We start from the raw sequence: 15945 nt of genomic DNA, 5'->3' as shown, positions 1-15945 counted from the left end.
TCAGATTTAGGCAGCAGAAATTGCCCAAATCAAGATAAGTCCCATATCAATTCTATATCAGAGCAAATCTAGGCATATTTCCCAATTGTTTCGGAGCATGTTTTCATCAGAAAACAATTTATTTTAAATAAAAAATTAAGAGGAAGTATGAGTAAATCAAAGGATGGACCATTATAATTTCAGAAATTATGTAAAATAAAATAGCAAATCTATCATCAAACATTGAATACAACATATTAAGAAAAGATTTCTTAAGAAACACTGCAAGAACCATGGAAAACAAGGTATAAGGAAGCTAGCATTAGAAACAAAGATATTTAATTCTTGGTTTAGACACATATAATTGACTACTCAAAAGTTTTCTAGCATCCATGTTTCTTATGTCATATAACCTTTGAATGCAACAAAGGTTTGTCATCTTCATAGAATGTGGAACAATTTTGCAAAAGAAAGCATAAGGAGATTGCAATTCAAATTTTGTCCCTATAATATTTCAAAACTAAAATTGGGCTAACGTTCGACCATAATGGCATCAAATTTAAGTTAGATGCTGCCATCTGTAGCAGAATTCAAGCTCCAAGGTACATGCTATTGCCTTGATAGCCGAGTACTGACAATGTACCTTAATCTATTACCATTTTGTAGAATCACTCCATCAGTGCAATCCCTTCTTGGCCAAGTCATGCATCAACTACAATTAATCTGAAATGCATATGACCATGCATGCATTAGAGGTACTAAGCTTGTCCGCTACTAAAATTTTCGAATTGCACATTAACACTGACCACGCATGCATTAGAGGTACTAAGCTTGTCAACTATTAAAATTTTCAAACCGCACATTAACACTGCCCATCATCAAAATAAGCAAATTCTTGGAGAAGCATGCAAACGAGGATTCACTGAAACTCAGGATTGCAAGCTATCAAGTTTCCTATTAAGGAAGTCACTTCTATTGCTACAGAAAGTGTAAAATTGATACTGAAAGATATAAGCTTTGAAATGGTTGAGAAAATAACACCAAATTCTTTGCCATTAGGAGAAGCCCATTCGAAACATACACTAGCATACTGACTTGATTCCAGAAATCAGCACTTTCATGTGATAGAGAGTTAATCGTAAAGTGAGTTTCGAATTCAAATAAGAGCTCCTCCCACTTAGAACCCTTCCAAAAAGCAATGATTTTTTCAGGGCATATGTTTCTCGTAGCTGTTTAGTCTAGCTAATCTGTCTAGTTTAGAAAGATAATTTAGATAGATAAAAGTTTATCAAAATCAAAAAGCATTTACCATGGTAATAGTCTCCAAAAAAGATCTAACAAAACAATTGTTCAATGCAATTCCCAACAATAAGTAGAATAGTACCTTGGACTTTATATCAAATGAAACAAAATAGATTTATATATATATATATACTTTCCAGCAGTCATTGAACAGAACTAGACTACAAACTATGCATCAATTCTAGACAGAATGGGTGTTCAAGAAAAATGACAAAAAATGAGTTGTCTTTGACAAATTACCTGCTGAGAAATCCTCACTGCTTCAGTTAGAGCCTGAAAAGGAACAGTGCAACCTAATTATAAATAATAGACACATATGAAATAGGAACATAACATAACAGGGGACATGGCAATTTGTTCAAAAATTTGATTACCTCCAGAGCTTTCTTAGAATGCCCAAGATGACAATGCATAGTGCCGAGGCACAACAAAGCAGTCTCATACCTACCAACATTAATATCAAGCTGTGAAGAAGATGAGCGGCTAAAAAGTCCTTCCATCCCTGCACTTCATAATTCCAAGTAACAAAGAAGATCAGCACATCAACTGGAACTAGGATACCATGAGTATATAAAATCTACTACCATTAGGTCAAGCTTTGAAATAAAGCGTCAAATCTAGTGATAATGCATAATAGCATAAGAAGAACAAAATCCAAACTTCTCCAGAAGCAAGGCGAAGTAATAAAAAGATACCAAAGACTTATAAAGACAATTATCGTTAGCTGATTGGAGTTCAATAATATATGTGCTTTATGATCAAAATATTTGATAAATATAGTGTTTTCTGCATAGGTAAACTGTGCTCCAAAGGAGTCCAGCATTATAACGAAAAAACCACTAATTCTCCAGTTATTCAAAGAAGGCAAAAAGTCCATGCATCCTAGCTTTTATTCCTTAAGATGAGCATATGATTTCTCAAGGTATTAGGAAAAAAAATCAAGAAGATACTCCAAGAAGAAGAAGAAGAAGAAGAAAAAAAACAACAACAACAACTGCTACAACTTGATGTTATAAATAGGGAAAATAAGTTACAGGTCCTTGGTAACTTTCAAAAGGGCCTCAAACTCCCTAGAACTTTCTTTTATTCAATAACTCCCTATTATTTCAAATTTCTACCTCAAACACCACTCTTTGAATAAAATTACCACTTTGCTCTTTTTAATTTTATATCTTCAACTTGCCTGGCAAGTTTATCTGGACTAACCTAGTCACGTGCAAGCTTCCAGTAAGCTTGTATCTAAGACTAAGTAAGTTTGCTCCGCTAGGCTTAGCAAGTTCGCATTGGAGCAGCAAGCTCACTCAGCCACGGAAGCTCCGCAGGCCAGGCTAAGCTTGATAAGGCTGGCACAATCTCGATTCCCACGCCAGGAAGCTCCTCAAGACAAACTACCAAGGGCGAGGTAGCCTGCTCCCACCCCCAGCCCCAAGGAACTGTTGGTCCTAACCCCGGGGAGCTTCATAGGGCATAGCAGGCTCACCCCAGCCCTGGGAACTCACTAGGCTAGCATGGGTTTGGCCCCACCCCCAGCAGCTCCCCAAGATTGGGCTAAGCTTGCCACAAGTCTTGGTGAGCCATGGGCAAGCTCGCCTGAGCCCAAGGCAAGCTCACTACATCCCTGGGCTGACCATCCTCCTACGAGCTCGCCAGTCAACAAGAAAGGGGGATGAAGCAAGAGAATGGGTAAAGAATAATTTTAATAAATATAATTAAATTTAAAAAAATAAAAAGTGAAGTAAATTAAAACCTATGACTTTTGAATGAAAAGAAAATTTAATCAAGTGAAACGTAGGGAAAGACCTGATTTTCTTTTCCTATTATAAATATAAACTACTAAGAGAATATAAATACAACAGAAAAATGCATGCACATCAAAAATCATGCAAATTTCTTTGCAGTGTTTGAAAATCATTCGTTCGACAGTAAAATAAATTTCATCATTATTAACAGAGGCATCCTACTTAACTGCAATTATGAATAGTGTAATATGTATTCTAATCTATTTTTATTTATGATTCTTTATCCTCTCTAATTCACATGCATAATAAATTTTCTTGGAAGTTCTATTATTTTAACCACGCTAATTACCTAGTTTTCGCTCTTGAGCATGTGGTTAATATGAATTCTCATGAGTAGAGAAAGACTTAAGGGGGCGTTTGATTCATAAAATATGACATTTCACCATGAGTTTAGATGCCTAGGAATGTATAAGATGGGATTCCCTTTGATAGGCATGTTATATTAACTTGTTCGATTCACATTGGGATATTGATAGGTATGCTATAGTGGCTTGCTTGGATTGTTATGACTTATGAGAATTACTGTGAAGATGATATAATTAAATTTTGAATTACTTAAATATCATTATATGCAATGACCAGACTACCCTTGCTTATAGTTATAATATCCAAATTTCTTCTTCTTACTCTCATTAATAAAATGATAGACTACTCCATATATTTTCCTAAAACTAAAAAGATAAAATAAAAACAAAAGTCATTTTGGTCAGTTTAATATGTAATGACATTTTTGTTACTTCGATATAAAATCAGAAGTAGGGATATAATAGTAAAAAAACATGAACTAATGAAATAAAATCTAAAGCAAGGGTATAATTGTAACTTCTTTTGTTGTACGTTTTCTCATGAGATGAAGGTAACAATACCATCCACCTGGGAGGGTTTCAGATTCTCATTTTTCATGGGATCTAAAACCCATGGGAATCAAATTTGTCTAGGACTTTAATGAAAAATTATGAACCAAACATGGCCACCTTCCATGCCCATCAAACTTTCTTGGGGATCCAAAAAGGTTCCACAAATCAAACACCCCCTGAAAGAAAACATATTTCAATCACATGTTCAACAGATGGCATGTACTTGGTGGGTTTCAAGAAAAAAGGGATTCACTACTGGTTGTAACTAAAATTTGCCAGTGGTATGAGCCATCAATGAACCAAGAACATGTATAAATTAATTTCTCAAGAAAAAAAAAAGTCAGGACTAACACCTCATCTGATCTTAGTTGACAAGCATTCATTCATGGAGAGAAATTACAAGTGCAAATCTGATGACATAGAAAAGGATAACAAAATATTTGTTTATCATTTAATCAAAAGAGTTTATAGGAGCTGAGAGAAATGGTTAGATGCCTTATGTGCAACTTAATTTGGCCAGACAATAATGCTATATGTGCATCAAACTTGTACTGAAATTAAGGATACCTCTCCTTCCTGATTATACACCACAAAAGTATTTGGAGAATGACATTATAGTATACCTAAATTCTTTCATCTTCCAAGATTATTTAAATAAACCATCACAGGTAAACATGATTGGGCTATTGTATTCACATATGGAAAAATGTCATCATGCCAACGATAATATATAATGAAGTATAGAGGGAGTTATCACAAATTGCTACTGAATGATTTACATAAAATGAAGTTCCTAGAGCATCTTAAGAGCCTCCAATAAAAATAAAAAATAAAAACACTCCAAAGAAATTATTGTTACCTATAATCAAAATAACAGTGAAGGTTATCCATAGCTGTAAGGTAATCTTTATGATGAACACCATTCAAGTACTGCAAATATTTTACCTGCACAAGAATCAAAGAAGAAACTATCAGAGGGCAGTGGCATGCATGAACTGTCCTGAAGACTAATAATACATTTAACATGAGAAAGCTCCTAGATTCAAGCTATAACTTACACGATGCAACTCTGGAGCCAACTTTCTAAGCTGCTTCAAAATTGCATTGAAATAATTTAAAGGAAACAATCCAGCATCTCTGCCAATATCCAGCACATTTCATCAATGAAACTACAACATCATCTTCTTGAGCAGATAGGCACAAAGTAAGTCATTTACCTCTCCAGAAAATCAGCTTGCATATTCAGATACCCCTCTATTTGACACTTAGAGCGTAAAAAACCTTGATGATCATCATTTCTCATTGCATTTTCTCGCAAGGAAACAAACTCACTGGTCTCAGCACCAACAAAGCTTGTTTTGAGCTTAGGATTAGCTGAAGCCTGGATATCTGAAGACCAAAATTGACATAATTATTGTTCTCTATATGCTGTCCCCAAAATCAGAATCAAAGATAAGTATCATAATAAGCCAAAACTGACATCATGTAAACAAATGGCAGCAGTAAATCAAACCACCCCCATATTATGAATACATAAATGTGCTGCATAGTAATCTGTCAAACATAGTTAGTACTCTCTAAGGTAAAAATCAAATCAAAACTTAAACAGTTAAACCATTTACTCTGGTCAAGCATTTAGCATAAATCAACAGTCAGGGCTCTAAAGGTATTCCCTAGCATTGGATACATGATATAGCTTCCATGTGAAACACCAAAATGGTTGTCCAAGTTGTTAAGAACTTTGGAAAAAAAGGGGGATTATACATTAATAAGTTCAAGAAGAGATCCAAGTCAGATTGATCAACAATAAAATCAATTACAACAAAAAATCTTTAAAAAAAATGTATGCCTTTTGATCAAATATATACAGACAGAAAAATCCCACATAAACTGTTACAATTGATTTCTCTTAATTCTTTTTATATATGATAGTACAGCTTCTACAAAGATTCTACTATGACTTTCTTACTAATAGTAAAATTTTATCCAAAGCAAGGCAGCCTCAACCATAAGAACAATAACAACAATGTATTATAGTAAATGAAACAAGTATAAAATTAAAGGCATGATAAAAGCTACAGAAAACCCAAATGTTCATTGAGCAAGTTAAACCCCATCTAGCTATCACAATTTCCATGGATTCAAATTTTAATTGTAAAAGAATATATCCATCTGCCTTTAAGTTGAACAACATCAATGCAAGTAAACACCAAAAACATACCTTCTAGAAAACCATACATAGGTCTCTGTGGAGAAAGATGCAGAACAGAGCTTTCTCCAACATGTGCTTCAACTCCAGATTCATGCCTATATTTCTGATAAAGAGCGGTAGTAGTATCAAGGTCCATGTCCGCATCACCTAGCAGATCATGAAATTCTTGCTCATCGTTGTAATCATCTTCCTCAGGCAACTCATACGTAGAGTCATTTAGGTTGCAATACACCGCTATATTGGTTAATAGATGACAAACTCCCTGCATTTATTTTCAATAAAAATCTGAATTTGAATCCTTTTAATTCATAAAACAACTGTTAAAAGATGTTAGACAAAAATAACCATAGAAGGTTCCTCGCATCAAATAAGTAGGCAAGATCAACAAAGATAATTAAACAACATACTACAAGGTAAAAGTTACCAAGCAGTGTTTCTAGGACAAGACACTTACCCAATCATCAAAAGAATCTCTGACACTTGAATTTAACGAAAAACATGGACACAATATAAATATATGCATATAGACATATGTGTATACACGTGTGCATATACATAGACATGAAAATCACATTGTTTCTAAAAATGTGGAGAAAATATTAACAAAACAAGTTGTTTTTAGGGGTGTGTGTGTGTGTGTGTGTGTGTGTGTGTGGATATATATACTTAGACATTGTAAACTACATTGTTTTCAAAAGCATGGAAAGCATTGTAGTAAACCAAGTTCTTTTTAAAGAAATATAACCTAGAACAAGGGATTTAAATCATATTAAAATATACATTAAAGTAAAACAGAATTCTTAAAATCAATAAAAATCATTATTAAAAGAATTAAAATAGAAGGATCAATTTATAAAGATAATAAAGATAATAAAAATATATAAGAAAAAAAGTGGAGCTAAAAAAAAGGAAAAAGGTAAGATCATTAAAAAAAATAGAAAATGGAGCTTGGATATCAAAAAGAAAAAATTAAGATGCAAAATAAATTAGAAAAAAGACTAGTAAAACCAAAACTATAAGTAAGACATCTGTTACATCAAGTGAAATTTTAAACAAATTTTGCTATTATAGGCTTCCAGTATGTGTTTGGTTTGAGGGAAAAATGAATAAAACATTACAAAGAAGCAGTCAATGGAAACATTTTCTTTAAGCCTATATAAATATAGGTTTATAATACGTCTAGAATGGAATAAGATTTCAGTTTTTTCTACATGGTAATGTGGAAGTTAGTATTTACTTCTCGGCAATGATTTCCTAGATGATTATTTCTAGACACTTCCCAACCTTAGCCAGACTATTTCCAAGTACACTCCACAACCCTGATGTGATTACCTCCAGGCATTTTCCTGACCTCAACAGAACTACTAAGGGACTCTCCCAACTATTTCTAGACACTTTCCGTAGCCTTAATAGTTCTTCACTATTGATATTGCCAATCCAAATGTTAAGCATTATCCACGTAATTGACTTTGGCATTACAACGCCTGAGGTAGGGTTGGCAAGTGCTTATAGAAGCTTCATTGACTTATCCTAGATTCAATTGATTTCAAATTATCCCTATCTAGTTAATTTAATTATTGATCTTATTAGTTAGTATTATACATATATACATACATATATATATATGTGTGTGTGTGTGTGTGTGTGTGTATATATAATGTAACTATAGGTTGATGATGGAATAAGAATTTAGTTCTCTACAACTTTATACATTCAAAAAGGAAGAAAACAAATTTCATTGTTATTTTTTATCCTTTTCCTCCATACCCTTAATCAAGAGACACCTTTTGAGTACAAACTCACCTTCAAAGTTCAAACATTAATCAGCCTTCTTCTTAAATCATGTCAAAAATACAAAAATTACACCAGCCATTGTTAGGAAAATAAGCACCAACTACAAGGCTACAACTAAAATTGGATGTGTAGGGACCAATTAAGAATCAGATTCCTTCCTAATAAGCTATAAAGAGGTCTGCAAAGGAATAATTTAGAGTAGAAACCAGCAAATGCTTCTTAGAAACAACACCAAGAAGAACAATACAACAATGAAATCTACTACGTCATTCATCCTCGCACATAAGTAGTTTAAAAGTTTTGGGGGACTTAATTTTAGATTTATGACAATACTGTAAGATGAGCATGCCCCTAAGTAATTATCCACAATCGTCTAAGCAGTAAGACTTTAAGCAATAAAATAGAAAGCACTTCACCCAAATATAGGAGGTTCAAAAGATACTTAGCCAGCAAAGAACACTGTCAGGCATCTAATCACTAGTAAGCACGTGTACCTTCATCATGAGCTCCATTCACTAACAGTAAGCTTACAAAGTAACTTTGGGTCTCATCATCATAGCAGGATTACTAAATCTTCAGAAACCAGAAATTTACTCATTTCTCATTTTGTTTGCTACAAGGCTTACAGTGCACAGTTATTCCTCATGCTCATAATTGAGTTCAAATGAGTCATTTCTTGATCCCTTTTCACATTAATCTATTACTTCACGAAACTTCCTCATGCATACTTAATAGACTAAGGCAGTGATCTATTGAATATCTCATAAAGTCTTCCCGTTAAAGTTGGCTTTCTTAATATAGAAGGTCACTACAAGTATTTTATGAAGGGGAGAACAGTAGCCATCAGCATAAGTGTCCCCTTTATTATTAGTAACGTAGAACTGAATCAGGCTTTAAACACATTTATCTCACTCTACATCTTTTAACCATAAGCACATTCAGATGTCAGTTGACTATTGAAAGAGGAAGTTGCAAAAGAGGGGAATAAATGACAGAGATAGAGCAACTGCATCAGATTCCAAAAATTTCTACAATAAAAATCTGATTCAAAATAAATTACAACCAAATGAGAAGAGAAGAGCTTCATCAGGAAGAACACTCTTCAACAATCACTTGGATTCATGAAGAAAAGGAAACAAAATATTCAGAAACACAGAAATGAAACCCTTGACAATGAACTAAAAACTAAAGGAAATGCATTCACACCAAAGATGTCTTCCTGAGAAATGTTGTCCATCTGAAAAAAGTTGTCATAAAGAAAAATTTCCCTACAACTGAATTATCTAGGGACACAAGAAGGCTTTTTCAAGCAAAGAATAATTCTTAGTCACATCTAGAACATGCTAAATGGTCCCAAAAAAAAAAAAACTATAAATATTAAGTTTAAAACATAAGATCAGCATTGCTCATCCAGCTTAGCAAAGCAGAAATTCTTAAAGCACAAGACAGCATTTAAATTATTTAAGTATGGTTCCTACTCTAGGTAACATACTTATTGATTATTACATGCATGAATTTGATTCATGTCCATTGCTACTCAATACTCCTTGTCAAAACAAAAAATATTAATAGACAGCAGTCCATATTCTCAACAAAGTCTTAGACAAAGTCAAACAAAAACAACAATAAAATCATAAGTTACCTCAAATGATAAAAGATTAAATGCCAACATACAACAGCGTAAATAGACACCCAAGTGGCTGTTAGGATCCAAAAATATTTGATCATCCTCCACATTAGCACCTTCAGGTGGTGCAAGCACTCCTAATTGATAACTCAAATAGTGAGTAATCTAGATATAGATCTGAAACAGATATAGGATTACATATTTAACTAACTTCCACTTTACCTCGCAGCTTATCAAAGAAATTGAACAAATCATCTGGAGAAGATAGTGCCGCCATACTGCTAATCAGCTGATCACTCAACCAATCATCAACTGAGCCACCCACTGTCTTAAGTTGATTTAAAAGTTCTTCCAAAGGAGGCTCCAAGAAATCATCACAAGACTACAAAATTAAAAGGACCCATTAAAGCAAGTACAACAAAAAAGAATAACGACAGTTATATAAGAGCAATTGTTGATGACCAAAATATTGAGAAACCCGATAGTTTTCAAATATATTTAGCAAAATCTATAACAGAGAACAAGGAAATCTTAGCCCTGACATAAATTGCAATAAAATCGCATAAAAAATAAAATACAAGTTGCTACAGGTGACATCAGGACGAAAAATCTTAAACAGCACATCAAAATCAAAGGGGCAGCCATGCTCAAATACCAAAATGTGACTAAAATAGCAATTTATCATATGAAGATTTTACATAATTGAAAGGCTTCAAATAAATTGCAGGTGACCTTCAGTGTCTTGTTCAAGGACTTAATTTTGTCAACCAGTAATAAACAATTTGCCCTTAATGATCTATGCACAAATAAAATAACAACAAAACTGGACTTTATTTCCCTGGAAACCAAAGACACTGAACATCATCGTGATATCTAGCCTCTTTCACATTTCCCCCACATCCACATGATTAACAGATTTATTGAACCCATTCAACTAAAAGCAAGCAACAGAACAATTTGATCAAGAATTGCAGCAGGAAAACAGCACACTATTGAATTCTTCAAGATGATTACTAAAAGAGGAATTATTTCTCCACATTCCACATCAAGGCCTTCACATGGATTTCTAAAAGAGACAAATAGAACAAGAATGCTCCACAATGCATATTATAAAATGGGATTAACATCATAGCATAAAGACCATGTATTGCAGAGGATGGAATCAAATAACAGAAACACCGGAAACAAAGCTTATAGCTCGATCACAAGACATGAAAACAAGATTATAGCCATAACGAATACCACAATCGCAAAGAAAACCTAAGGAAGAGATCGAACCAACCCTTGTGAGGGAGAAGAGGAAGAGGCCGAGGCGGTTGTGGTGGGGGACGGACTGGAAGGGGAAAGGAACGGAGTGCTGCGCGGGCGGGGCGAAGACCTGGATCAACTGGCACACTGCGATCTTATGCGGCGTTATGTCGAACACCCCGTGCGCGCTGCTTCCGCCTCCTCTGGCCGCCGTGTTTCCTCCGCCTCCGGTGCTTGCACCGCCGGCGGGCGCCATGGAACGGCTCATTCTCGCGCGGCGGACGCCGGTGATCGGAGAACGAGGCTGCGAGGGGGTTTAACGGAGAGGGTTTCAAGGAATGGGACGAGGGTTTAGGACAGAATGAATTTGGAATTTTTGTGACCGTTATTGGGATATAATTACCAAAACTAAATATAAACACATTTTAGAATAATGTTGAAGGGGAAAAAGAAATTAAAAAATAAATTTGTCAAAAATAAATAAATAAAATATTATAAAATTGGTTTTAGTTGAACAATATTAAACAAGCACCGCCAAGTAGGGTGGATTATTAGTTGAATCTTGAATGAGAAGACCTAAAATGAATCTTTAGGTCAATAGTACTGTGCAAATACGGTAGAATATTGTAGCAGCATGGCAGAAAGATTTATTAGCTTAGTTTAATTTTTGAAATTTTTTTGAATCTATAAGTAAAAGACTCTAATCACCCAATTTCACGTCGGGCCGATTAAATGAATCTTAGGGCTTTGTTATGCACTTTTGGCTTTGTCCAAAAAAAAAAGTTTTAAAAATATTGAGAAATGTGTTATATATCATATAACAAAAATTATTTTCATATTATATATATATAGAGAGAGTAATGATATTTTTACCGAATAGATTTCCCGAATTATGTGGATGTCAAGTTAACATCTATGTCAGCATCCACGTCATTCTTTCTTTATTATTTTTTAAAAAAATAATAATTTTTTTTATTATCTAAATCCTAAATTTAAACATTTAATTGTAAAAGATAACATGTAAATGATAAACCGAAAACCCCTCCCTAAACCCTAAACTAGAAATCACAAACCCCCGGGGGTTTGTGATTTCTAGTTTAGGGTTTAGGGCATAGGATTTAGGGCTTAGGATTTAAGATTTAGGGTTTAGGGTTTAATATTTATTATTTAGGTTTTAAATTTTTAAATTTTTAAGGTATAGATTTTGTAGTATTTAGGTTTATGATTTTAGATATAGTTTTATAATTTTTTTAAAAAAATTTTAGAATTTAAAAATTTTTAAGGTTCAAATTTGAAATTTATATAAAAAAATAATGATGTGGATGAGGATATGGATGACAAGTTGGGCATCCACGTCATTCGGGAAACCTATTAGGTAAAAATAGCATCGCTTATATATATATATATATATATATATATATATATATATATATATATATATATACATAAGGGGATAAATATAAAGGGAAAAGAACAAAAAAAAAAACCTTGTAGTTTTTTACTTTTACAAAATAAAGAAAAAGGTTTATTTTTTCCAATTCTATATCTTGTGTTTTTCATATTTGTAAAAAGAGGAAACACCAGCAACGGTGTCAACTTTTTTCTGTTTTTACAAAGGTAAAATTGTCCATTTATGTAAAAAATCACCATATGGCATAAAAAAAATATATGATTTTATTTGATTTTTGCAATTTAAGTTTTTTTGGTTTACTGGAATTTTGGAAGAAATTAATTAATTTTTAAAAAATACTTATTTTTATTTCATATAAATTAATTTTAAATGAAATGAAGACTTTACATATAAGTTCACGTCGTTAATGACTTAATTATGGTTATTTCTCTTTTTTCAAATCTTGGAAACCACACATCATACAATAAAAAAAAAAACTTGTCCTTATTTTGCAAAAATCAAAACCAAAAAGTTTTTTTTTACTTTATTCTATTTTAAAAAAAAAATACTTTGTAAAAGTGTGATAACCGGTGATCATTTAGTAGAACATTATTTTAATAATGAAGTTGGTTATTCTTCTTTAAAAAATGTTTTTTTATCATCTTTAAACATGAAAGTCTGTTTTTATTATTTTTTACTATTAAGTTGGCTTTGGTCAAGAGGCAAAATTAAATTACATCAATCTTATTTCTTATGTAAGCATTGTATTTTGAGTTAGTATTTCCTAAAAGCAACAGTATTTTAATGATTTCCCCATTTTAAGTAATTCTTTATATCTTATTTTATCCATTTTTAAAATTTATGATAGTAAGAAATGTTTTTAAACCATGAAATTACTAGTAATAATATTTGAGAATAAAACCAAACTTTTTTTATATTAATTTAATATAAACTAATACCCAAGTAACCTATTTAAATGGTTTTATATTTTTATTATTTCACTAAAGTAACCTAATTTATGTACTACCTGCTTCTTATAAAAATAATAGGGAAAATTACTGTTTACCCCTCGTGAATTCAAATATTCCTAAATAGTTCCTCCAACTTTGGCAAACCCCGGACAACCCTTCCGTTATTGTTTAAGTTCCCTTTTACCTCCTACCGTTCACTTCAAATGGGTCCATGTTATGAAATTTCATTTTTGCCCTTGAAAATGGTGGGAAAAAAACCGCCCAATCACATCATGTCTGACTTTTATACATACAATTTTGCATATTTTTTTTTTGCCTTTCTGTTTGTTTTTTTGTTAAACAAAGTTTAGAAGGCTCATATCATCTTCTTTTTCTTTTTCAAGTTCTTCTCCTCATTTAGTTTGTTCAATTTGAATTATGTCGGTTTCTTGATAAGGTGAGAATTTCTTCGATTCAAGTGCTAATGTTCACGGCGCCGACTTCTTGGGGATCGGTGTTAGCTGAGATATGTGAGCGATGGGGTCTCGATGTTTCCCTTGTCAGGGTGAAGTTTATCACACCCGATGGATATAAAACGGTTTGTCCAATAAAAAACGATGTTGACTTCCAGCGGATGTGTCACGTGTACTTCATCTTCAAATGCGTTGTACTCGATCTTATTGTCGAGACAGACGATGTGTACTTCACGTGTACTTTATCACACCCGATGGATATAAAACGGTTTGTCCAATAAAAAACGAGTTCTTTTCATTGTAAAGTTCTTCTCTTTTATGTTTATCTGGTTGTATAAGTTAATTATTGTTTAACTGTGCAAGTATATGTTTAAATATATTACGTTTAAATTTAAACATTGTCTTCTCCATTTAATTTCTTTTGTCTATATTTAAATATTTGTGTTAACGTTTAAGTTTTTACTTTATCATTTAAACACTTCACGTATCTGCTTAAAATATTGATCTTTTTCATTTAAACTGAAGTGTTGGCAGGTAGCAGATGGTGCGTTTATGGTATCCCGTACACAAGAATTAATGACACCATTAAATTTTCTAAAATTTAACATAAATATTGGAAGACCCCTTCCTCGTTATTAGTCAAGCTCTGTCCCCCGTGCGTTTCCTTTTTTTTCTCGGATCTTAAGCGTCAACCGGCTTATGGACTTCACACTATAAATGAGAAGGAAGACCCCTTCCCTTGGACACCCCTCCTCCTCTGTTTCTTTTCGAATGAGTTTCTTCTTCATGTGTCCAGGATATTCGCTTCACACTATAAAAGGATGTCTCATGATCATCCTCTTCTGGAGAATCAATCAGCCGCAATCACGCAACGAATTAAACTATCTTTTCTTGCCCAAGTCAGAATGCCCGCGCAATTGCCTGAATACGGAGGATTCTCCAGCGGAGGATGACGGGCAAGCAATTAAGCGGGCATTTCAACTTAAGCATGAAAGAAAGTTTTCACTTATTGCTTGATTGAGGAGGATTCTCCAGAGGAGGATGACCATGAGTCATCCTTTAAGACGGAGTTGATGTTGATCACTTGAGAATTGTTCTTATCCTTTAAAAGCTTTTCTTTACTATGCAAACATCATTGTCTATGTTTAACTGTCACACTCTTCGTTTAACTTCTAATATTATAGTTTAAATATAATTTTTTCTATTTAAATATCATTGTCTTTGTTTAACCTTGTTTAATTGTTCGTGTTCTACGTTGTACAAATTCAAGTTGATGCGCATGTTATGCAACCGCCGTGAGCAAGCGAACAAATGAGAGACCTACTTATGCCCGGACAAACATTCGAAGGTAGAGATACTTGTTGAGAAAAGCCGAAATCTTCATGTTTGTCATTTTTAATAGACGAAAGAGGATCAAGTCACAAGTGTCCGACATCCGAGTAGGCATTGTAAATGTTTAAATATTTTAAATGAAACAAACTTATTTGAGTACTTTTGATATTTAAACAGAGACATTCTCTCTTAACGTTGTACTTAAACATTTTGAGAAACAAAAACGACATTATAAATAAACAAAAAGTTAAACAAAAACACTTATTATTTAAACAATGACAACGGTATTTAAACCAAAACAATGATATTTAAACTGTGAGACAATTTTGTTTGAATAGGTAAACTTAGAAATCAAACAATGAAAATGATATTTAAACAACATCAGTTATAATTTAATGAGATACAATGTTATTTACACGGTATCAGTGTCGTGAATAAAGGGGATGTTGTCGTCGGGGGAAGGGGTGTCATTCGGCGTCGAGGGCGGATTCAATTTAAATAATAACATATATTTTTAAACAGTTAAATCAAAATATTTAAATGGTTTACATATGTTTTTAAACGATAGGCAAAATATTTAAACAGTGAACTGATAGTTTAAACACTAAATCACATGTTTTAAACATAAAAGCTTGAAGTTTAAATAGAGAGGTTCATGATTTATTGCCTCATTTCCTTCGAGCAATGACAATATGGCTTCTATCGTCGCTTGCATTGTTCCCTGCGCATCTCGCTTGCAGTCGAGAGGCCGCTTGTGGGACGTCCTCCATCAGCCACTTGTGACTAGCTTGCGCCCATTCATATCAAACTTAGAAATCAAAAAATGAAAATGATATTTAAACAACTTCAGTTATAGTTAAATGAGATACAATATTATTTACACGGTATCGGTGTCGTGAATAAAGGGGATGTTGCCGTCGGGGGGAGGGGGTGTCATTAGGTGAACGGCGTAGAGGGTGCATTCAATTTAAATAACAACATA

General features: G+C 33.2%; 1 protein-coding gene across 1 annotated transcript in view; it reads right to left on the bottom strand.

Moving 5' to 3' along the window:
- LOC120277452 (anaphase-promoting complex subunit 5) overlaps positions 1–11191 on the bottom strand; it is a 29675-nt gene extending 18484 nt beyond the window's left edge. The window contains exons 1-9 of the mRNA XM_039284306.1: positions 10853–11191; positions 9793–9952; positions 9586–9707; positions 6159–6411; positions 5155–5326; positions 4996–5074; positions 4797–4882; positions 1656–1788; positions 1522–1554 (exon numbers count right to left, since the gene is read on the bottom strand). Of these exons, the coding sequence (XP_039140240.1) occupies positions 1522–1554; positions 1656–1788; positions 4797–4882; positions 4996–5074; positions 5155–5326; positions 6159–6411; positions 9586–9707; positions 9793–9952; positions 10853–11086 (1272 nt within the window). The 5' untranslated portion in view covers positions 11087–11191. The remainder of the gene's footprint in view (positions 1–1521; positions 1555–1655; positions 1789–4796; positions 4883–4995; positions 5075–5154; positions 5327–6158; positions 6412–9585; positions 9708–9792; positions 9953–10852) is intronic.
- Positions 11192–15945: the final 4754 nt, after the last annotated feature.

Source organism: Dioscorea cayenensis, chromosome 15 (genome assembly GCF_009730915.1).
Source record: "Dioscorea cayenensis subsp. rotundata cultivar TDr96_F1 chromosome 15, TDr96_F1_v2_PseudoChromosome.rev07_lg8_w22 25.fasta, whole genome shotgun sequence".
In the NCBI taxonomy this organism is placed as follows: domain Eukaryota; kingdom Viridiplantae; phylum Streptophyta; class Magnoliopsida; order Dioscoreales; family Dioscoreaceae; genus Dioscorea; species Dioscorea cayenensis.
This window is presented reverse-complemented; position numbering and strand designations above follow the sequence as displayed.